Source organism: Rhinichthys klamathensis, unplaced genomic scaffold, assembly GCF_029890125.1.
Source record: "Rhinichthys klamathensis goyatoka isolate OS25496 unplaced genomic scaffold, OSU_Roscu_1.1 h1tg000547l_1, whole genome shotgun sequence".
NCBI classification, from domain to species: domain Eukaryota; kingdom Metazoa; phylum Chordata; class Actinopteri; order Cypriniformes; family Leuciscidae; genus Rhinichthys; species Rhinichthys klamathensis.
The window spans coordinates 881,045-904,690 of NW_026607018.1; the positions used below are offsets into that span (position 1 = coordinate 881,045).

At 36.9% G+C, this 23,646-nt stretch overlaps 1 protein-coding gene across 5 annotated transcripts in view; it reads right to left on the reverse strand.

Annotated features, from left to right (window-relative positions):
* ccser2a (coiled-coil serine-rich protein 2a) overlaps positions 1-23,646 on the reverse strand; it is a 54,045-nt gene that overhangs the window by 8,971 nt on the left and 21,428 nt on the right. For 2 of the 5 annotated variants that reach the window (XM_056238855.1, XM_056238854.1), the window contains exons 5-11: positions 14,093-14,192; positions 10,516-10,621; positions 6,068-6,236; positions 5,819-5,884; positions 4,697-4,795; positions 3,211-3,321; positions 115-196 (exon numbers count right to left, since the gene is read on the reverse strand). In XM_056238855.1, the coding sequence (XP_056094830.1) occupies positions 115-196; positions 3,211-3,321; positions 4,697-4,795; positions 5,819-5,884; positions 6,068-6,236; positions 10,516-10,621; positions 14,093-14,192 (733 nt within the window). Of the gene's footprint in view, positions 1-114; positions 197-719; positions 896-2,401; positions 2,942-3,210; positions 3,322-4,696; positions 4,796-5,818; positions 5,885-6,067; positions 6,237-10,515; positions 10,622-14,092; positions 14,193-23,646 lie in introns of those variants that run through there. The other 3 variants (XM_056238856.1, XM_056238857.1, XM_056238853.1) reach the window with 3 other exon arrangements.

The window sequence follows — 23,646 nt, forward strand, 5'->3', positions numbered from 1 at the left end:
AGGGAGACAGCATATGAAAGAGAAGGGAGCAGAGATGAAGAGTCAGGGGGAGGAAAGAAAGCTGAACATATTGCCAAAGGAACGGGGTCAGAGGTCAAGGGGTTAATGACTCACTTTGTCGGCGTTGAGGCATGCTGGCACGAGGTGTAGCCTGGTACTGGCACTGCCAGGGAGAGAGGAGAGGAGTGGGTACAGCCTGCAACACACATAGAAAAACCGTGACGCACACACGGCACCCGCACAGCTGCGGAGAGACAAACTCCAGTGAATCTAGACAAACACAGAGTTTAGAAAGAAAAACTCTTTTGCAAGCACATCGCACAGAGAAACGGCGCACATCTCCTCTGAGAAGACAAACTACCATCAATGTCTGAACATCAGACTAAAATACCAGCGAGGAACAAGCCGTGCATGCAATATTCCTAGCCAACACATGCGGATCTCACAGATAATATTATCTTTTCCTGTTGAACGGCACATGCACTGGGGAAATATCTGAGATAAGGAAATCAAATGTTCTTAGGTTACCGTATATGTACATTTTACCTCTAATATTTTGTCACGCTCAACCGTAATGTTCGTAAACATACAAACCTTATCTTGAAAACTGATTACCGGTACATACCATTTACCTTTGGGAATTTTTTAAGATATAAAGGCAAACAAAACGAAATTACACAACCTGATACCCAGAAAGTGTGCATGGTCTTGCTGCCCTGTGATAATACATATATAGTAACTCTACGACTCTAGTCTCTCTTTTCATTATGGACTGAACACTAGACTTATTTACCTTTATAATTTAAAGAGTATGCTTACATGCACAGTGATATTTGAGCAACACTTTTCTTTTTTTCTGCCTAGTCAAGCTAGTGTTCATCTGTCTGTCCAAATACTGTAGACATGACCAAAAAATGCACAAAAATATAGGAAGGATCATTTGGAGCAAGTGCACAACACTAAGGCCAACTGCAATCCAATTAACATGGTTAGTAATTCAGCTTTGCCATCACAGGAATAAACGGCATTTTAAAATATAATGAAACAGAAAACGGTTATTTTAATATTTTAGAATGTTACTGTTTTTATTATATTTTTTTATCAAATAATTGCAGTCATTGCGAGCATGAGACTTCAAAAATATTAACAAATCTTACCGACCCTAAACGTTTGCGCCGTAGTGTACATGCTGGCAAAAATCAAGCAATATTTGCATTATGTCTAGGTCTGTGAAACCGACTTCGCAAAAACTTGAATTAATGTTTTAGTTCGACTGAAATTGAACAATATGGGTTTGAAGAGTTTAGCAGCAAGTAAATGGGAACTTATGTCTTTGAGACTAATTGTACTTTTGGACTGACAGCCTGGACCACAAAACCAGTCACATGGGTAAAGTTTTTTTAATTAATGTAAGATTTATACACCACATGCAAGCTGAATAAATAAGATTTCCATTGATGTATTGTTTGTTAGGATAGGACAATATTTGAACAAGATACAACTATTTGAAAATCTGGAATCTGAGGGTGCAAAAAAAAAAAAACTTTGAGAAAATCGCCTTTAAAGTTGTCCATTTATGTTCGCGATTCTGCTCCATTCACACACAAAAATAAAAGTTTTATATATTTACGATAGGAAATTTACAAAATATCTTCATGGAACATGATCTTTACTTAATATCCTAATGATTTTTGGCATAAAAGAAAAATCGATAATTTTGACCCATACAATTGTTGGCTATTGCCAGGGCTGTGCGACTTGACTGGTTTTGTGATCCAGGGTCAGATTTGTAGAAAAAATCTGTGGCATTATTTTGAATTTACAATTTATTCCAGTATAACTGATATCAGATTCATCCTGCTTTGCTGTTCCTGGTACAGGAACAAATCCCATCAACCAGTCACCGCCTGCTAATTTTAGTTATCCGTTTAGCATTAGGGTAATAGTTAGGTCTATGAATGGATAAGAGGAATGTTGTTCCAAGAACAACAAAGGAAGTCCATGAACCCAGTGAACCATCCATGAACATGTCACACTTGTGTTAAGGAGAACAAATATTTTAGTGTTATGCTTAACATGCAATACAATTTTTTACATAGTTTGCAGCTTTGTGAAATTAATAACGGATCACTGATAACTTATTTTATGATGAAGTCATGCAAATGTAACTTTTAACATCAGGGATGGTTAACCTAAAAAATGAAAATTCTGTCATTTATTCACCCTTACTTCATTCCAAACCTGTATAATTTGTGTTCATAAAAACACAAAAGAAGATTATTTGAATGTCTAAGCTGCAAAGGTCCCTACATACCAAGTCTTCTAAATCCATATGGCAGCTTAGTGTGAGGAACAGAAATTTGACAACACTTAACTTTCATTATATGGAAAAGAGCAGCAGGACATTCTGCTAAATATCTTTAATATCCCACAGAATAAAGTAATTCATACAGGTATGGAAAACAAAACTGTGAAGTATCCCTTTATTTTTCAAACACTAACATGCAAACTGAACACCAGTCCTATTGTTCCCGGTCCCCAATAACTCTGTTTCTCTCTCTTCCTCATTTCCACTTTCAAATTCTCATCCATCTCTTGTTACCTCCCTCATCTCTCCTTCCTCCCTGTAATCTCTCCTGACTCAAGTCTTTCTCTGTGTGCTGTTGGCTTTACTGATTGTGTGTCGGTCTTCAATAAGAACACGTCCCCTGGTGAACATCCCAGGCTGGGTGTCTGAAAGCTAAACCACCGGAGTGGGTGCTCTGGGGCTTCACTTAAATAGGAGATGACAATCATTCTGCACTCTGTAGTAGATGCCCGTTTTCTCGTAGCAACTGCAAATTGGCCAAATCGGCACCTCGGCAAACGAGCCTCAGCTCAGGGCGTCCCGCGAGACTGTCGGGCTATTTCACCACGAAAAACGAACAAGAAGGAGGTAAGGCTGGAGGAAAGGAAAAGAACAGAAGGAATGTGTTGTCTGATTTGTCACCCTGACAACACATTTGCTTCCCCCTTTTGTAAACAACTGGCCACCTATAAAGCCTAGAGAGTTAAGGAAACAGGAAATAAAAACGAGGCAGACAGCTCACCAAGGACACACACAGATACACCAGTCACAATACACTGACATTTTGGGAGAGTTTAGGGTGCCTCCATGATGCGATCAAGTTGACATGCATGTTTCTAGCCAGAGAGTGAGAAATAACTCACAGCGGGGTGATGATGGGGCGGTCGCCACACCGTCTGAGTGGATTTATCATGATGCGTTCTTCTCTCACCTTTGGCCCCTGACTTCAGCTGATGACACTGACATCTCACCGGCTGAAAGAGAGAGAGAGAATTAAAGCAATAATAATTTGATTTTTTCACTTTCTAAAGAAAACACGACTGGTTTGAGTGTCTTGGCCATTCAAAACTTGCTCCCACAATGCTAGATTGTTGGTAATAGTTTCCAGGGCATTACTAGTGGAGAGAAATTGATCAGTTTTTATGACCAACAACTACACCAAATTTTCATGTCAGCTCATATTTTTTAAGGAACCGATATTAAGAACTGATTATTGATTTGTTTTATTTTTGGCATTTGTATTATTAACAATAATAAAAAATTAAGCTAAATATTAATAATAAATATTAAATAATACAATTCATAAAAATTCTAAATAAATTATTATTTTTATGTCATATTTATGCAATCGAAATTTTATTAGAATGGATAACCATTATTTAAAAAAAATTTAAATAGAAAACTTCCAATGCTAGAATGCTGCAAGTATTTTCTAGGGCATTGCTGGTAGAGAGAAATTGATCAAAAAATTTTATGGCCAATAACTATACCAAATTTTTCCGTTTAAGTTTTTATATAACCAATAGAACTTATTACTGATAATCGCAAATTTTTGATACACACTATGACTAAACTACAATAAAAACAATGCATTGCAAATTACTTTTATTAATATTTTTATTTAATACATTATTCATACCAAATTATTATTTTGGTAAATTTATGCAAAGTATTTTTGCAATCTATTTTTTGTAGAACTGATTTTTTCGAACCATTTTAAAACCATTTAAATAGAAAACTCTGAAAAAAGAGCACCCTCAAGGCTCTACGATATTTTGATTATGAAGATGATTTCTTTTTGACGGTTTTATTGTTCACTAGGCGAAAATCAGGTTGCTAGTAACAATTTGAGGTATCATTTATGCCAGTAGCACAAGAAGTAAAGAGTTTGTTCAATTCCCTAACCTATATAGAAGTAATATTGAAGCTTGCCTTAAGCACATACTCTTGTTCTAATGTAAAGAAATCTCATTTGCTTTCATCTTTGCTTTGCAATCAGCGTAATGCAAAAGAGGTGAGTTTATTAGCGCTAATGATATAATTGCTCACCGAAGGTGACAGTAATTGGGATTAAAGGTTAAAGTGCATGTGTTGATGTGCCATTTGCTGCGTTATTTTTTTGGCTTGGAGCAGTGAAGTTAATGAACAGTATGAGATGTGGGTTTGTTCTGAGAACATCCCGTCCTGATTTCATCTCATTCATGCAGACATGGAGTTAGCATGGCTCTAGTATCTTCCAGCAGACACTGCAGGCTCTGATTAACCACTCATGTATTATGTATATTCAATCAATACAAAATGGTCAAAATGAGCGCCAGTTTAAATGTGTCAGGAATGGTGATGGCTCACAGATTCTTGATGCTGTTGATGAGTGAGCCGTGTGATGATTTTATCTTTATTTTTCAGCTCTTCCCTGAGATGCGCCACCTCCTTCATCAGTTCCTCCATCTGACACACAAATACAAAACAAATGATAAATGCATACACAAATAATATGAAACTATATACACATAAATAATGCATGTGTACGGAATTGAAAAAGGGGGCATAGAGCTGTTGATGTCAATTTGTAGGCCAAAACAGAATGCTAATTCACCACATGTTCCCTCAGGAATTACTAATGGCTTTTTAGAATAGAATTTTGCAATTGAGTATAAGTAGTTCTGTGGTAATCATTACTTGAGATATATTAAGGTTTCGTTCTACTTCTGAAACTTTAAAAACACAAGCTGCTATATGAGGATTCTCATGTACTTATAGTTTTAGTCTTTATGTAGCAACTTGCTTAAAATATGTGACCCTGGATCACAAAACCAGTCACAAGTAGCACGGGTATATTTGTGGCAATAGCCAACAATACATTGTATGGGTCAAAATTATTGATTTTTCTTTTATGCCAAAAATCATTAGGATATTAAGTAAAGATCATGTTCCATGAAGATATTTTGTAAATTTCCTACCACAAATATATAAAACCTTTTTTTTTTCGTGAGAGAATGCTGCACAATCGCGAACATAAATGGACAACTTTAAAGGCGATTTTCTCAATGTTTCGATTTCTTTGCACCCTCAGATTCAAGATTTTCAAATAGTTGTATCTCAGCCACAAATTGTCATATTCTATTAAACCATACATATTTATTGGAAGGCTTATTTATTCAGCTTTCAGATGATGTATAAATCCCAATTTCCCAAAAATTACCCATGTGACTGGTTTTGTGGTCAAGGGTCACAAATAACCTTTGATGCTGTTGTTAAGATATGACTGTACCATTTATGCAGTTGAACAAACTGCGGAAGTCTCTTCCAGATTAAGCATCCAGATCCAGCATTTGAAAAACACTTTTATAAAAACACATTAGAAATTCCTGAGGGAGCCCATGGCTTGAAAATGCTAATTTTCTTTTTCAGGTTTTAGGACTGCAAGTTGAATAGCTTTATTCAGGTAGGTGTTTATGGGATGTTGTGGACCTGCTTGGCTCTGCTGTCATCTTCACTGGAATCCAAACTCTCTGGAGTAATCTCACCATCATCCATCTACATAAAATGGCAATTTATTCAGAAGATGCATCTCTCTCAAGTTTACAACTCATCCCTTTTCTTTTACTCTTTTTTGTTTTACAACTACACGCATACTAAAAGCTACTCAGAGGCTAACAGATGTGTTTGCATAGCTAAGTGCAAATATGACTCATCCAGCTGTGTGTGTGTGTGTGGTACCTGCAGCAGACTCTTGAGTTTGAGCAGCTGTGATTTGACAGACGAACAGTCTTCTGCCACGTGCTTGAAAGTGAGCTCATCTAGCACCACCGTGTGACTGTCATGCTGAACTGTGGGATGGAGGGGCCGATGGCCTGTACGACAGGCATCGTAATGAAACCCGGCCAGCCTAAAAGAAAGAGTTCAGATTTAATACACATCAGTATTAAAGAAAAAAAAAAATTCTCATGATCTTTGAAATCGAAAGTGATGAAAACAGACATCTAGGTAACTAATGTAACCCCCGCTCTCTGAAGGAGGGAACGGAGACATTACATCGATACTGATGTATTGGGGTCTCATCTGGGAGCACAATCACCTTCAAGTGGTAACTAAATGATGCAATGGAAATTGGCCAACAATATTTGCATGCCCAGGCACTCCTACACAGACATACGGATATAAACATGGCCGGCACTCACTTCTCATTTATGTTTTGCTGAGGAGCCGAGACAGGGATCCGACCCTTCAGCGGTGGGTTCAGGGCTGTGGCAGGAGGGACGTAACATCTATATTCCCTGGGGTTACATTTGTAACCTAGCCATTCCCATTCAGTCAGTCATGTTCGACGTGACTGACTGAATGGGAACAGCTTCTTCCAAACTTTATGACATTAACCAAAATACACTGAAACTTGACCACCAATATTTACAAATCAACAACGGCTATTCAGTGTTCATGAACTTGGCTCATTCAGTCATGCATTAGGATGAAGTTGAACAGATACTGCCATTTCAAAATCACCAGAAGACATTATTATTCCAGTTTGTATATATCTGGCAATTAAAGCATCCTTAATTAAAGCGTTTAGTTTATTTGTTACAATGTCTCTCATGCCATTAGTCTGACCATAACAGGTTGTGTGGCATATTTCAGTGTGGTTGTTTTGTTAACTTGTCACAATCTACACTATAGTGCAAACATGTTAGGTTGTTTAGTTGTTGTTTTTTTAAGATATTGATAATTTTATTCAGCAAGAGCATTAAATTGACCAAAAGTGATTATTAAACATTTATGCTACAAAAGTTTTCTATTTAAATAAATGCTGTTGTTTTGAACTTCTGAAGGATCATGTGACACTGAAGACTGCTGAAAATTCAGCTTTGCCATCACTTGTTTGTGATTTGTGTGCAATTCACTGCCTGTTAATTAAAGATGGTGGAACACGAACTACAATGGACCTGACAGAAAAGAAGCAGCACAGCATACACAGATATCTCAAAGGCATGGCAGCAAAAAAATAAAATAAATAATAAATAAATAATAATATTATAAAGATAATTTCATTATGAGGCTCAGAGAGGAGGTGAAAAATTATCATGAAAAAAAATTATGAATAAATTACATTAACTGAATAATGTTTTTTGATGCTAAAAAACTATATTATGAATGGACCTCGAGACAGAAAAAAATATTAAAAGAGATTTAATATACCCAGGGTTTGAAATTAACTTAACCCACTGGCCAATTTGGCTACAAAATTTTTAAGAACTTCTACTAGCCAAAAAAAGAAGAGGAAATTAACCAGATTAACTACGTGACAGCTTATATATATATATATATATATATATATATATAAAAATTTGGATTTCATACATTAATTTCTTATTAAAACAAAATCCTGTCATCCAGCAATCTCCTCCTTTCCTCATTCATTCTCATCTTTTTTTTTTTTTTTACCAAACACATGTTTTAGGTGGAGAAACATGTAGGATGTTGGAAAATAGCAACCAAATGTTAACCAAATGTTTTTTAATCTTCGCTATTTCTTTAATGCAAGTGAACAAGCGCGCCGTTATTAGTTGCTTAGTGTGTGTGTTCAAGCCAGAAATGCGCAGGTTCAAGCCAGAAATGCGCAGATTCTGCGCAATACGCTGTATAGATCATGATGACTCACGAGTTGAGTATTTGCGCTAAATCCGCGCAGATTTAGCTTACACGAACTTCCTCAGCAAAGTGAGTAAAAATAATAACATGCCAAATTGGCTAGTGATTTGACAGCTTTACCCGCTAAAGTTAATTTTTACCCGCATTTGGCGGGTTGGCGGGTGTTAAAGTCCCCGTGAACCGGAAGTTGCAAACGACTTTTCTCCAGTGTTGTGACGTATTTCCGAGAGAAACGGAATACTAAATGAGGCAAAATAGTGGACGTGGCTTTTTCTCCAACTAGCACCTGATTGGATCTAGAAAAGTAGGTGTTTTCATTCAGCCTGTCTACTGTCAGTTGGAGGGGCGTGGTTATGGATGTTAAGCAGACACCCAAACCGTAAAGCCTACGTCATCGGGCAAGGTCCTCCAATGCAGAGGGGAGGGGCATTTTCAAAATTTGATTAACCCTCTGGGGACCAGAAACGCGCCGGCGCGTTTTGCTCGTTTTTTTTCACATAGCAGAAAAATAGACTTAAAGTACTACCATCATTTCTGTTCATATAGAGTTAAGAAATATGAAAAAATAATCTGGTAAATGTCTACTTTTTTATGTGCCCACATACAATCGAAATAAAATATTGTGCTTTTGTAAAATAAAGAAAATAAACAGGGTGTGCGTTCTGCCTCTCCGTCACCGTGAACTTTTTTTCTGGAGCACGTCTCTAATCTTCAACACAACTCAGCTAATACTATTCACCCAGCCATAAGCAATATATCTTTTAAATCATTTGAGTTTGTACTTTTAAATGATCCGATTCAAAACTAAAATTAATATTCTCCGTTTATGTCATCTATATAAAAAGAGAGACGTGTCAGCCCGTCTCATTATCGTTCTCTCAGCTGATTATCTCTGGTAATGTGACACGCCCACGGAGAGCACGCGCTATTCAAACGCAAATATGTGAAGCAACACATTGAGACGCGTTAACGCCCATAAACTCTGAAAACACACATTATTTTTTAGTCAGATTAATCTACTGTCGTCTTGCGCGGCTATATGAGGAACAATCCTGGGACATTTACCACTGGGTTTATTTTCACTTCGAGGATGAACAGATTCAGCTGAGAAGTAAGTGTTTTTTGCAAGTGCTTCGTTCTAATCGCGATATAGAATAACGTAGTGTCTGTAAACGGAAAAATAGCATACTGTTTAAAAATGTGAATCATGTTTGTGTGTGTGTGTGAATGAATGAATGAATGAATGAACGCACAGATACGCACTGTTACAGACTAAATAACAGACAACATTTCGTTGACTCGTTTTGGATAAAGTTTTTACTCTAAAATAGACATCAAATAAGCTTTTTTTAGGAGTTTCTGCTCATATGTTAAATATATTGTATGTTTTGTCAATAAACTAATCAACTAAGATGTTATAGTGTTTGTTCAAGCTATATCAAAATAATGAATCCTCAACTTTGAAATATGTATGATCAAACTAAGACATTTATGGAGAAAGACAATTTTCTTTTCAAGATGTTTCCAACTCTAACTTTGAACTGAAATAAAACCATGTCTATATGGTGAAGGGTGTGTGATAGAAGTGTCCAGACGTATGCACCCTGTATTTTCCTTATATAAATCCAAACAATCTAAAAGCCATTCTTTTTTAAATCTCCTCATTCTTTGTGCAAGGCTCCTGTAATGATAGGGCCTGATAGCACCTAATAGGGCCATTATGGGGAGGGTCTTTGTCTTTCTCAGGTGTGGAATGCCACACATATTAATGAGAGATCACGCCTCCTGCATAAAGCTTTCTCAAACAAAACACGTCATTAAAAATGTAAAAGACTTTATTGACTTATCTGAATGAGTAGTCAGGATGATTCTCACATAGTTTTGGAGCAAATATTCTAGGCTATGTGATACAATTTTCAAAAGTCTTGTGAAGAAATAATCAATATGTGTTTTGTGGTCTTATTTCAGCAACTTTCATTTTTATTTTTTTCAATAACCACGCATAAACATTATTCTATTAAAAATACAAACATGTACATACATGTTGCTCAGATATCATGGGAGCCAAGTTTGTGCTATATAGAGTGAATTTACACCTTTGCCATTAACATGTTTATAAATAACTGAAAAAAGCACAAATGTCAGTGCATGTCAAAACATCCCAAGGGCCCCAAAAACACTCTGGTCCCCAGAGGGTTAAAGATTACGAAGCCAAAAAAATTTTTTGTGTGGATTGACTTGCATGGATGAATTGTTCACCACAAAACGATCAATTTAGGCAAACAAAGTAAGTATGGTCAATTATGATTTCATGGGGACTTTAATTTCAAACCCTGAATACAACCCTCGTATTATAAAATGTACAGCTCTATTCCTGAATGCTGAATATATTATTCCAGTTTTGCTCAAATATAATTTCTAATAAATTACAAAATAATAAATAATAATATAAACTTTGATTATATGCACGTTTATAACAAATATTTGTATAATAGCCTCTGATGTGAAACACCTGCATTCACCTGTTGTCATTATGAGCTTGATCCATTCCACTCCATCTCTGCTGTCTCCTCCTCCATTGAGCCGGCCGGCCCCCCCTTTCAGAGCGCTCAAAGTGGGCCATCCCATCTGCATACACAGAGGGGTCAATAGCAGTCAATGACAAATAAACAAACACATTGAACAAACCCAACTCACTTTTAAACACACTTACACATTCAGTTAGTCTCCTAGACATACTCCGAAACAAACACACACTTCTTGAAAAAAGAAGGTCATCTTTCTTTGGGAAGTTGAGCAGGGTCCTTCCAAACGCAGAGCTCTTTAGAGTTCCGATACACAGCACTCACACTGCCTGAGGCGAGATATCAGGGCAAACTCACACTAAAACACTCGCATACAAAATCTCTCTGTCTCTCACACAAGCACTCCCTCAATCTTTCTATACACTTCTCACCCAGCACAGAGTAAGACAGCAAGCAGACCAGAGAGAAAACTAAGCTCCAAAACAGACCTGCTACATTCCTATTGTCCTTGCTGTCCGGTTCACTGCCAGAGCCTCAAAAACAGACTCGAAAAACAGTCCAAAACTCACTCACACGAATACAAATAACCTTAGAACTAAGAGCAGAGATGGTCTGTTTAGACTAACCCGTCCAAAAGAAAAAAAAAAGGTTGAAATATTGTTGGACAAGGTCCCCAAGGTTAAAAAATTCCAAAGCTGTATGATGTATAACTCAAAGTATGTATAAAACTTTGAAAAAGTGTCAAACTACCTACGAATTTCTCACTGGCCACACGAGCATCTGCAAATCCAATAACTTTTCCGCCCTGTTGGAACGAGGTTGTGTGTATGAGTTTGTGAGGAACTCCCTGGGAGCTTTGACCAGAAACAGACACACAGCTGTAATTCCCTGAGCCGAGGGGCCTTCTGAAGAGAAGAGGAACTGGCGGTGGCGTTCTCAGCCAGGACGAGACACAGCCCTCAGGCAGAGTCTTCCCTCTGGTCTCGGGAAGCAGTGTCAAAACAGCAGGCCTTCCTGCCTGCAAAGCAGACAGATCGACCATGGAAGGAATGAAGGAGACAGAAAGACAGGGAGGGGAGATAAAGGGGGAGGGGGCCTGAAGTCATCTATTCCCTCCTCTGGCTCTGTAACCCTCCTCACATGACTGCAGGCCATGATGCCCGAGGCTATAAATACAGCACACACACACATATACACAGCGGTGTAAAACTGATTCCTGCTGATGGCGCAGGTCAAAATACGGAATATAAACAAACAAAAACAAGTAAAAAAAAACACAGATGCTCAAAAGAAGTATCTTTTAACTTTAGACAAACATCTGACAGAATGGTGCTGTTACAGGAAGGGCGGGTGCGTGTCATTCCAGTACACAGAGGATGCAATCATACATTTGAATGTCATCTATAAAGTGGATGTATGAAGCCTTTTGTTTGCCATCTCTAGTATGGAATTTGTCTACGTATACAAGAATCTGCAGAACCCGTAACCACCCTGTGACCTCACTAACACACTCTAAAATCACACTCTGAGACTGAAGGAAAAAGGAAGTGAGCTCAACAAAAGGACGATCTCTTTCAAAACTGAGAGTTAATGAGACTTACTCGGAAGATTGAGGATATTTATTCAGTGTTTTTGGCAGGGGTTGTCTCCAATGGCAACTACGGTAATTCACGATATGCTAATAACATAAGCACTACTGTATGTGATATATTTATATATTGTATATATTATTATTAAATAAAGTATTTAAAGTTATATACACTAGTCAAATGCTTAAGATTTAAGATGATTTTTGGAAAGTCTATTATGCTCACCAATGACTGCATTTATTTGATTAAAAAAACAACAACAACAACTTTGTTTCAAATTTCAAAATCATAACGCCATTTATCAAAAAGCACACCCATTTCCCTAAACTATAAACACTATTCCCCTGTTTTGACACATGAGTCAGATTTGTTGAACCGTCACTGCAAAACTCTACACACAATCCCTTCATTTCTCATTGCCAATGCCTACACCATGTTGTCATTTAGAAAGCACTAGCATTCAATATTGTTCACTCAAGTCAGCACAGCTTCAGCTCAGTTAGCACACAATTACCCAAGTGGAAACACTAAGAGTCCACGAGATTCTCTGGCCTGACCCAGACCAAAGACTGGATGCTGAGGCGGAATAATTTTTTTTTTTTTTTTTTTTTACTGTACATGAATGTGTAAAAGTGCGCCAATGTATCCATTGGTTGTGTCTTTTGTGTTCATCATGTGAAAAGGTTTGTGAGGGGAGGAACCACAAGCAACGTAACTTACCAGTTTTGGTAATGTTGTTTTGAATTTATTGCACCAGTGTGTAAGACTATGTTGTAGTGAGTGTGTTTGTGAGGGCTTGTGTGTGATGTCTGAGGGCAAAGTTTGGTTTTTCAGCAAGAGTGAATGGTTTTGAGTGTAGAGCTTCATTTTGACCTGAAAATAGGATGTTTGGGGAATTGGGTGAGATGTTATGGATTTGTGTTTACTGTTTTGAGAATATGAGGAATAGTTTCAAGAAATGTGTTTAAGCAATAGAGAAAAACTGTAATCTAAAACCTTTTTAGACATTTTTAACATTTTTCTCATTTTGATCATTATACTCAAATGTCATACTTTTATGACCTCAAATTCAGAGACTACATGGAATATTTATACATTTAACAGCAGTATTAAATTAACAGCACAAAAGGTAAATAAAAATGGAGAAACACCTTAAAATACTTGCACATTTATTTGAAATCATTATTTTAGGTTATTTTAACAAAGTTAAAATAAAGTTTTTTTTTTTTGTACAAACCATACTTACTAAAGTTTAACTCATAATTCATCTATCAAACATATAAAAAACAAAACAAAAACAAAGCTCCAAACAACTGCCAGCAGTCATGTAATAAATAATTTTAAAAAGCCCATCTCTCACTGTCTTAAAAAAAGATACATACATACATATAGAAGCTGCTGAAAATCATGTCAAAGGTCATGTTGTCAGATCACTAAAACAATTTAAATTCCTCAAAACAAAGAATTAAAATACAAAATGATATACTGTATTCAACCCTACAAAATCCCTTCATAAATTTGAATGAATCAAAAACACATACTAAGCTGCAGGAAACTCATCCTTAGAAATGTAATTCACATTCAAAGTATGTGATCAATCAACAATGATTAAACCTAATCAGCAATCATTATCTATGCAAATTGAAAATGAATTAATAGATCAAGATAAATCCAATGCGCATATTACAAATTCAATTCAGAATGACCATTGTGGTTATAAAGGTAAATAGATGTTGGTCATTTCATGCGCTGGGGTTGAAAAGAATGAGAGAGACTTTAATTTCATTTATTTAGTAATTTATTAGCCATATCTACAAGTTTTGAGAAAACAGTGATGCAGACATGATTCTATTGATCATTTTCATTTCTGTAATCACTTTAGACATCAAATAGTTATCTTAGTGAATGATAACTGGTTATGCTACAGTGCTCAATTACACTGTCTCTCTCTCTGTGTGTGTGTGTGTGTGTGTGTGTGTACTAACCATTGTGTAAGGCCCTGTCTTCTGGCAGATCAACATCAAGCATGAGGTCATCATCTTCCAGGTCACATGATCCAGTGTTATCAAAGTTGTTCAGAATGTCCTGTGCATGAGAAAAGACCAATAGAGAAAAATGGAGAAATAGAGATTGAAAACTGCATTACATTTTTCAAAAAAATTCAACTGTGGTAATACATTCACACCGTTTATGTTAGGATGATCACATACAGGAAAGGGGATACACAGACACTGGAAGTGAAACATGAATAGAAAACATTAACTGAACATGAAGTGTATATAAAACCGTAGACTTCTCGGGCCACCTGATTATTTGAAAATGCAAAAGCATGCCAAGGTGAAAATCTATACGTCTCAACAAAACCTCAATTTGTCCTCAGCCTGAAACGTCCTCTTTCATTTTCTGTCTGTGGCAAACGCAAAAGGGGGCAGTTATCAGCTATTGGGGCGCTTTTTAATGCATTTTAAAGAGATTCTGAACATTGAGTCTGGTGCAGAGAGTTCAAAAGAAAATAAGCTCTTTGAAGAAAGTTGTTTTCCACATTTCTATGTGTTAAAATATTGTTAAGAAATACCATAAAACAAGGCCTCACGGCTCAGCCTTGATTTGTACCCAGCAAAGAAATTATTCTGATGCAAGTCATCTTAAAAGAGTCTTTCTCAAGAAACGCTTTGAATTGATTTCGAGGTTGAGGGTAAAATCTGAGAGCATCTTACAGAGGTGGAACCAATTGAAGGGATATTTCACTCATTTAATTCATCATTTCCAAAATATACAAGTTGAAATACTGCATATTACTGTCATTTGTCTATGATCATTTAATCACTTGTGTACAACATGGAGAGCGAAATTGCTGCTTGGTGATACATTTACATAAATTAAACTTACTCTTGTGGAAGTAGGACGTCTTGAAAACAATTGTTTTTTGTTTTTTAATTAGTTACTTGACATTTAACAAATACATAATGTTGCAGTAATTGCAGGGACATTTACTATATATCAATGCATGGTTAAGCGTCTCGAAGGGCACAATGCTGGTAATGAATCTCGGTGACTCTTCAGTTAAATGCTTCATGCCCCACTTTGGTTCATACCTGTGCCCTTTGTGTTGCCATCCCAGTGATTAACCTTTGAATTTACCCAGTGTCATCTTTAAATACAATTTTTCAACTGTGATGAGAAATTCTGAAAGATCACGTGACACTAAAGACTGAAGACTGCCATGACAGGAATATATTTCTTTAAAAAATATATTGAAATAGGAAACCATTTTAAATTGTACTAATATTTCACAATATTACGGTTTACTGCATTTTTGGTCAAATAAATTCAGTGTTTGTTTGAATATGAGACTTACTAATAATCTTACACCCCAATATTTTGAACGATAGTGTGCAGAATATTTCATTGGACCAATTATTAAAGGAACAGTTCCTTCAGAAATGAAAATTCCATCCTCATGTTGTTCCCTTATGACTTTCTTTAGTGGAAAACAAAAGGTAAAATATTTCAAGAATTTTTAATAAAGACTGGAGTTCAAAACAGGATGTAAAGTAAAAGCACCATTAAGACAATAATATTACAATAATTTATCCATACAACTTATTCTCTATATTCATAGTCTTCTGATGCCAGACTTTGTGACAAACAGACTAAATTTAAGTCATTACTGATAATCTTCCAATCCAGTGGACTGTTAATCTGGCAGATCACTGAGTCACTGGGTTGAACTCAAGAGCCAAATCAGTCAGCAGATTCATTAAAGAAAGATTTTACTCCAAGGAATGATTCATTCACAAAGACACTGCTACATAAAGGTAGTAAGGTACACTATGTAACTTTTATGCTCAAAATAATGAATCAATAGTTAAAACATTCTTCCATAACGTGTTTTTGTCTTACCCTGATCCACTACTGTTTTTGTCTTACCCTGATCCACTACTGTTTTTGTCTTACCCTGATCCACTACTGTTTTTGTCTTACCCTGATCCACTACTGTTTTTGTCTTACCCTGATCCACTACTGTTTTTGTCTTACCCTGATCCACTACTGTTTTTGTCTTACCCTGATCCACTACTGTTTTTGTCTTACCTTGATCCACTACTGTTTTTGTCTTACCCTGATCGACTACTGTTTTTGTCTTACCCTGATCGACTACTGTTTTTGTCTTACCCTGATCGACTACTGTTTTTGTCTTACCCTGATCCAGGGGCGTATCCAGAATTTTATTTTTTGGGGGTCCCGTCTTTAAATGAGGGGGCAACATATATATATATATATAGCCAGAATTTTATATATACATGCCTATTCTGGTGATGCGGTGGCGACTCTAACATGTAAGGGTGGCGCTGCCAATAAAGCACCTAAAAGCTGTCACAAAGAACCGGCAAAAGTAATGATTATGAATTTGTAAAATATAGCAATGAGGTATTTTAATTTTTTATTAATTAACAAGTGTTTTCTTTGTCGGCTAAGATGAAGTTGACGATGCTGAGTGACTCGCGGTCTTCAGTAGTGAACGCGCCAGAGAGAAATGCACATTTCATAAGGATCACATAAGCAGAGAGCAGTATGTAGTCTGTTTTCTTTCGTTTTGAATTGTTCTGTTTAAAAGTAGACATGTCTGTGAGGCAAGTAGGCTACCTTGAACGCTGAGTTTCGGTTCATTTATGAGACGAGCTCACGCGCCGGCGCCTCCGTTTCTTGATTATCTATCGTCTGCTATATTTACTTCTTATTTATTAAATCCAGGCAATTGGTTGATGAAACATTGATTAAAATTAAGATACAATTAATACAAAACGAAATTCACTTTAAAGAAAGGTTTTGTGCTTTCTGTTTGATGTGTCTGTGAAAGTTTTAAAGCATCTTTTAGTGCCGCTTTCAGAGTGCTCACGTCCGTAACGGAGAACACGTCCATAACATTGTTTTTTCCTCATAAATACGAACACGAAAAATAAAATAAAATGAATATTTTATGTACTGTGGAGACTGAGAGGAAACCCTTCTTCATCCGGTGGGTAGTAATACTTTGGTTTGCGCAGTGTAATTCACATAATCACTAAAAAATATTTTGCCTCCTAAATTTTTTTTTTTTTTTTTAAGCAATCAGAAATCTGAGGTGCTACGCCACTGCCCTGATCCACTACTGTTTTTGTCTTACCCTGATCCACTACTGTTTTTGTCTTACCCTGATCCACTGCTGTTTTTGTCTTACCCTGATCCACTGCTGTTTTTGTCTTACCCTGATCCACTGCTGTTTTTGTCTTACCCTGATCCACTACTGTTTTTGTCTTACCCTGATCCACTACTGTTTTTGTCTTACCCTGATCCACTACTGTTTTTGTCTTACCCTGATCCACTACTGTTTTTGTCTTACCCTGATTGACTACGGTAAGCCTATTATAAGCGTTTATATTAGACCTAGGATGGTTTTTGAGAGAAATTGCGTACGTCATCCGTGAGTGTCTACAGTAACTTCTTCAGCTAGTCAGCTTGAGATCCTTTCCATCTAAACTGGTTATATATTTTAAGCCTAGTAGTGAATGTTTTATGAGAAGTAGAGTAACCATATTCATCCAAACAGTCATGCAGAGCCAAAGCACCACCAAAACAATGTTCTTCGGCAAAATGCATGCAGTTTTATTTTTTTAGCTGCTAAAGGGCCAAAAGTTACATAGTGTACCTTTAAAGCTGAAGTATGTAGTTTCTGCAACACTAGTGGCACGAAGCATAATTACAAAAATAAAGCATATTTTAAAACTTTCGCATGCTGCCCCTCCCCAACTCAAACATCCCAAACACAGCTCTTTTATGTGCTTGTGAGGGGGAATTTTGACGAATTTTGGGCGGCGACTGGTTAACCCCCAGTCATACTTGAAAAAAAACAACCTTCATATACCGTGAAACCGGTATAATTTTTTTAAGATAACGATATATAAATTGTTGGTCGTACCGCCCAGCACTATTTATGTCCGCTGCGATATCTTGTTCTTGTTCTTGTTTTCTCATATGTCAGTTGCGTCTTACCCTCCGTGATCACAAGTTTGAGTCTTTTCAATGTGAAAGTCTTCTCTACTGACTGACTCACTCATAAAAGACAGTCTTTGTCACCATCTATTGGCGAAATAATGTATGTAACTTCTGTTGTTGTTTACGGCCAGAGACTATTTTTTCCAGCGAAAGGAAGGATTTTACTTCATTAAAGTTGCATAGATACATATTCGGCTTTAATATTTGTATTGTGTGGTAACCGTTTTATAAAAGCAATAAGGTACTCGAGGCTAGTGCTGTATCGTGAATAAGGCACGGCTGAAGCGGTTTGCAGGCACTCCGCGAACAACGCCCTTCAGCCGTGACTTATTCACGATACAGCACTAGCCTCTCGTACATTACTGCTTACGATTTCACAAACAATTAAGTTACAAAAAAGAGCAAGTAACACATTGAATTAAACATGAAAATTCTGAAATAGAAAAACTGAAATATACTCCAATATTCTTTGTTTTTATTTACATACTTTGTTATTTTTTACAGTGTAGTATAACTTAAATTTCTGCCTTTTTATTACACAAAATTATCAAATGGCTGGAAGACTTTGAATGTAGTGCTTTTTATTTATAGTCATTTTGGCGTTTAAGAGTCCTAGTCTACATTAATTTCCCTTATTTTGAAAAATGTAGCTAGGATATTCTTCAAAAATTATTCATTTTTTTTTCCATGGAAGAGATAAATGATGTTTAGAGTAAACGATGACAGAATTTTCATTTTGGCTGAACACTCCCTTCAAGCTATGTTAAATACATTGGCTTTTCTAAATGGGGGACTTTCTTGCCTTGCAAAAAAACAAAAAAAAACAAAAAAACAGTACACTATGAAAGTTTCTGTATAATGTTCCATATTTCATAATCAGCAGGCAGCTGGGGAAAGAACCACAGTACAAATATGCTTTCAGCATACTTTAGAAAACATTATCAATCAAGCAACTGTGATACATTCACAGAACAAAATGTCTCTTCAAGTCATCGAAGTTGACAAGATGTTCTCCAATCCCATCCATCAAATAAATATGCACTTAAACAGAGGCAGGTCCCTCTCCTGGACATTAATACACATTGTACACACCATACCGTCTTACAAGTGTCTACAAAGTGTATTCAAAGCAGCCAGAGTTTATACACTTTAGTTCACCATACATAGTCTCTCAGGTTCCCCTCGCTCTGAATCTCTCCATGTATTATGGGCTTAGTCACGGCAGGTTGCTTCAGAGGAAATGACATTTCACTGCGCCGGGCGGCAGCTTAGACACGCAGCCCAAGCCCCATCAGCACTCTCCTCCTGCGCTGAAAGAGCCGGAATAACGCACCCCATTTCACATAGGCCTGCGCGAATCAGCCGAGAAGATTGGATTAAAGATCCCTTCAGAACCAGACCGATACAGACAGAACCTCAGATAACATTTAAGAAAGGTCCTATCAGACAAGCCCAGAATCCTGATCACATTTCACACAATCTGAGCGTTGCGCTCAGGAGTGAAACCTCATATTTGGGGGATCAAAAGGAATGCGTTTGAATTACTGAACAATGTTACATCCAGGACAAAATTACTCAGACATCTACAAAAGTTCTTTGAACAGAGCCAAACTTTCAATGGCGATTTAGAAAAGAGGTCAATATGCATGGGGTTCAAATATTTAAATTTCAATTCTCTTCTGTCTTAAGTTTTATATGTATATGTATATGTATATGTATATGTGTATATATATATATATATACACACACATGTTTTTTTCAGGATTCTTTTATGATACAATTTTCAAAAGAATAGCATCTTATCCGTGGAGTAGGTATGCGATTTTGAACACAGCCTCTAATTAACATGGAATAGATTCCTTTTATCGCATCGAGGCGTTGCGTCATGTCTGGTTAGAACATGGTGTAAGAGACTTCTTGTAAAATTTTAAAAATAAAATAAACTGTTACCGATGTTTCATGATTAATTAAATATCAAATATACTTCAGATCTTCAAATGACCTCTGACCTCTGTCACAGAACTGAACCAGTACAGGCCATGCAGTACATTTTCATGTGCCTCTTAATATTATGTACAAAAGATTAGTCACAATTCCTCCACACCCCTTAAAGGTGACCTATAATTAAAAATTGAATTTACCTTGGTATAGTCAAATAACATGAGTTCAGTGCATGGACATGACATAGAGTGAATCTCAAACTGGACTGTTTTCGCGTTCTCATTTAATTCACGTTTATGAAAAACACCCCTGAAAAACGGTCGGTTCTCCACACAATACCGACTGTGACGCAATAGTCGGGATCATTAATATGTACGCCTCCAAATATTTGCATAATGCCAGCCCTCAATGCCAGGCGGAACTGCGCAGCCGAAGCTGTTTCCTCAACTTGGGCCAATACAGAGCTGGCCTCGGATCGAGCTACCAAGCAACACTTTCTGATGTGTAATTGTTCAAGTTCAGACAGGTAATCTTTCTCTCAAAATCGTTCAATACTGTTTATGCATCAGTAAGTCAAGCCAGTGACTAAAATATCAGCTTCACATCGTTTCTTTTAGTAGGATGAAAATAATCGTATTTAAATTGTGAACAAATTATATACAGAAAGCGATCAAAGATCAATCTTTCCACACAGCGCGAGTTTATCTGGACACTTGCCAAACTCGTTATGAAATCAATGACGCACGTTACACTGCACAACGAAGCTCTTACTGTATTTACATCATCGTGTTTGCATTGGTGAAAGCAGAGAGAATGCAGAAACTGCTTTGCAATGATAAGATCTTCATTCTCGCGATCAACACACAATCATCTGCTCAATGCTCATCACGGCAACATTTTATGTGATGGGAATAGATCTAAATACTTTAAAAACATCTCACGATTCGTTAATCTCGATAGCTGTTATAGTAAAAACGTATAATAGCAGTAGTAAAAGTATTCGGGAGAGAGTTTCACATGTAATGCGTTGCTTTTTCATATGCAAGCATGTCAGCCAATCACAGCAGTGGCCGCGGTTACACTGAATCCCACAGCAGACACGCCCCTTCAAACAGAGTGTTCAAATCAGAGGCTAAAAGCAGGCTAGGAAAAATGCCATTTATTTCTAAAGTATAATTATTTTTTATCTAAAAAACATACTAACATTATAAGGGTAACCCAGGAAACATTATAAAATAATTAAAAAAAACATTCTAGGGCACCTTTAAGACCTTCCACAACTTAAAGCTGCTGTAGGTAACTTTTGTACAAAAATATTTTCTGTCATTATGTCCTGACAGTAGATTATGAGACAGATAATCTGTGAAAAAAAAAATCAAGCTCCTCTGGCTCCTCCCAGTGGTCCTATTGCCATTTGCAGAAATACACGCTCCTGGTCAGAAACAACCAATCAGAGCCAGGAGGAATGTCTTAGCAGTGTCAATCACGCTTGTGTATGCGCTGATCACACCCCTCTCTTGCACAGCGCATACCGTCGTTCAAACCAAAATCAAGATTGCCGGTGTGCTGCAGCTGTGCGAATGGTGGAGAAACAACCTAAACTGCCAATTTCTCGAGTGGCACCGGCTCATAAAACAAAGACGGGTAAAAGGAAAAAAAACGAGCGAAAAAGAAAAAATTAGACAGAGCCCATTGACTCAATTGTCAAAACTCTAGCCGCCTAACATGTAGATAAATTGTCACGCACTGTGCAAAGCAACAATTGAAACCTGCTAATTCACTGGCTTGTCATGTTGCTGAAATAATGTTGTGGCGAGCAGGACGAGGCTGAGGGACGTGAGAGCGGCGAGAGGCCGGTGGCGTGAGTGATAATGAACGACACCTGTGAGACGCACCGGTCTCACATCTCTCACGGAGGAGCGGAAGCATAAAGGAGGAGCGACGACAGTGGAGAGAGGAACAGGCCTGATTTTACGTTGTGATTTTATGTTCTGTTTTGTGTGCCAGCAGTCGTCCATGAGGGGCTGCTGGCTTATACTTTCATTTTGTATTTGTTTATTTTTTATTAAACTTGTTGAATGTTCGCCGGTTCCCGCCTCCTTTTTCCCATAACAACTGAACCCCGTTACAAATGTCTAGCATTAGGCCTACATATCGCTAGAATAATTACTTGAATTATATTATATATATTACGTTTGTAACATATATGATGTTTCATCCCTACTAGTGAATGTGCCATAACTGTTTATCCGCCGTCATCGGTTGCCCTGCTTCCTGCGCGTTCACGGCTGTGAAGGGAGGGCTGTAGCCAGGGTGGGAAATTAACTTTTTTGCCCAATAGCCACAGTGGCTGGTGGACGCCCAATTTTACCAGCCACTTATATTTTTTACCAGCCACTTTTCCCGGAATTCAAATTTATAAAGCATTATTATACAGGTCCTTCTCAAAAAATTTGCATATTGTGATAAATTTCATTATTTTCCATAATGTAATGATAAAAATTCAACTTTCATATATTTTAGATTCATTGCACACCAACTGAAATATTTCAGGTCTTTTATTGTTTTAATACTGATGATTTTGGCATACAGCTCATGAAAACCCAAAATTAGATCGTTAAAATAGGGCCCTAATTTTTTTCAATCACAAAATGTTTATTTGAGGTTTCAAACATTTAAATAGACATTTAATATGAAGTAGATTTAGGCATTGATGTCTATGGAAGCTGCAATAATAATCCTTTCAATTATAATTTGACAGTGTTTTTTGTCCCAGTTCACCGGCCACAAAATTGATGAATTTACATTATGCAAATCCGACAGATCCTCTGAATTGCCATGCAAACTAATCGCGAATTATATCAACTAACATGATCATTATAAAGGTGTTTAAATGACAACACATTCAATTCCACATATTTGACAATCGGAAAATATCATATAAGTCATGATCTAGTAAACAAGTTTGTGAATATTTTGAATAAAAAAGGAAAAAGGAAATAAACGCGATACATAGGCTATCTGTCTGTATGGCTGCAAGATACATCAGCAATAAAATAATATGTTCTAAAATAACGGTCACGCTGGAGGCTCAGCTAGAATATAGAGTCCCTAGTAGTATCTAACCCCAACTCAGGGTTTGCGGCAAAAATTCCTCCGAAATTAATAAAATGCTCCCAAAATTCAAGTTATATAGGGCAAAAAAGTGCCTCTATGAGTTCTTGTTTTAATATTTATAATAGACTATATTTATATGGTTATAACGCAGGATATAGAGTGCTGTTTTCCGGAACATCTAGGAAACGTGACAGCATATTGATTTTATTCAAAGTGCAGAGCTAAAAATCGATGGCGTCTGAAAGTTGTGTAAATGTACGTTTTTGACCAACTTTTTCACTTTTGATGTTATTATAATGAGAAATTACTATTGTAGCAATTAAATATTCGTTTTATCATCACCAAAGTTCGCTCTATTTGGCTGTAGATCATTAAACCTAATGCTGACTTCCATAGTAGGAAAAAAATACTATGGAAGTCAACTGGTACATTAACTGTCTGGTTACCA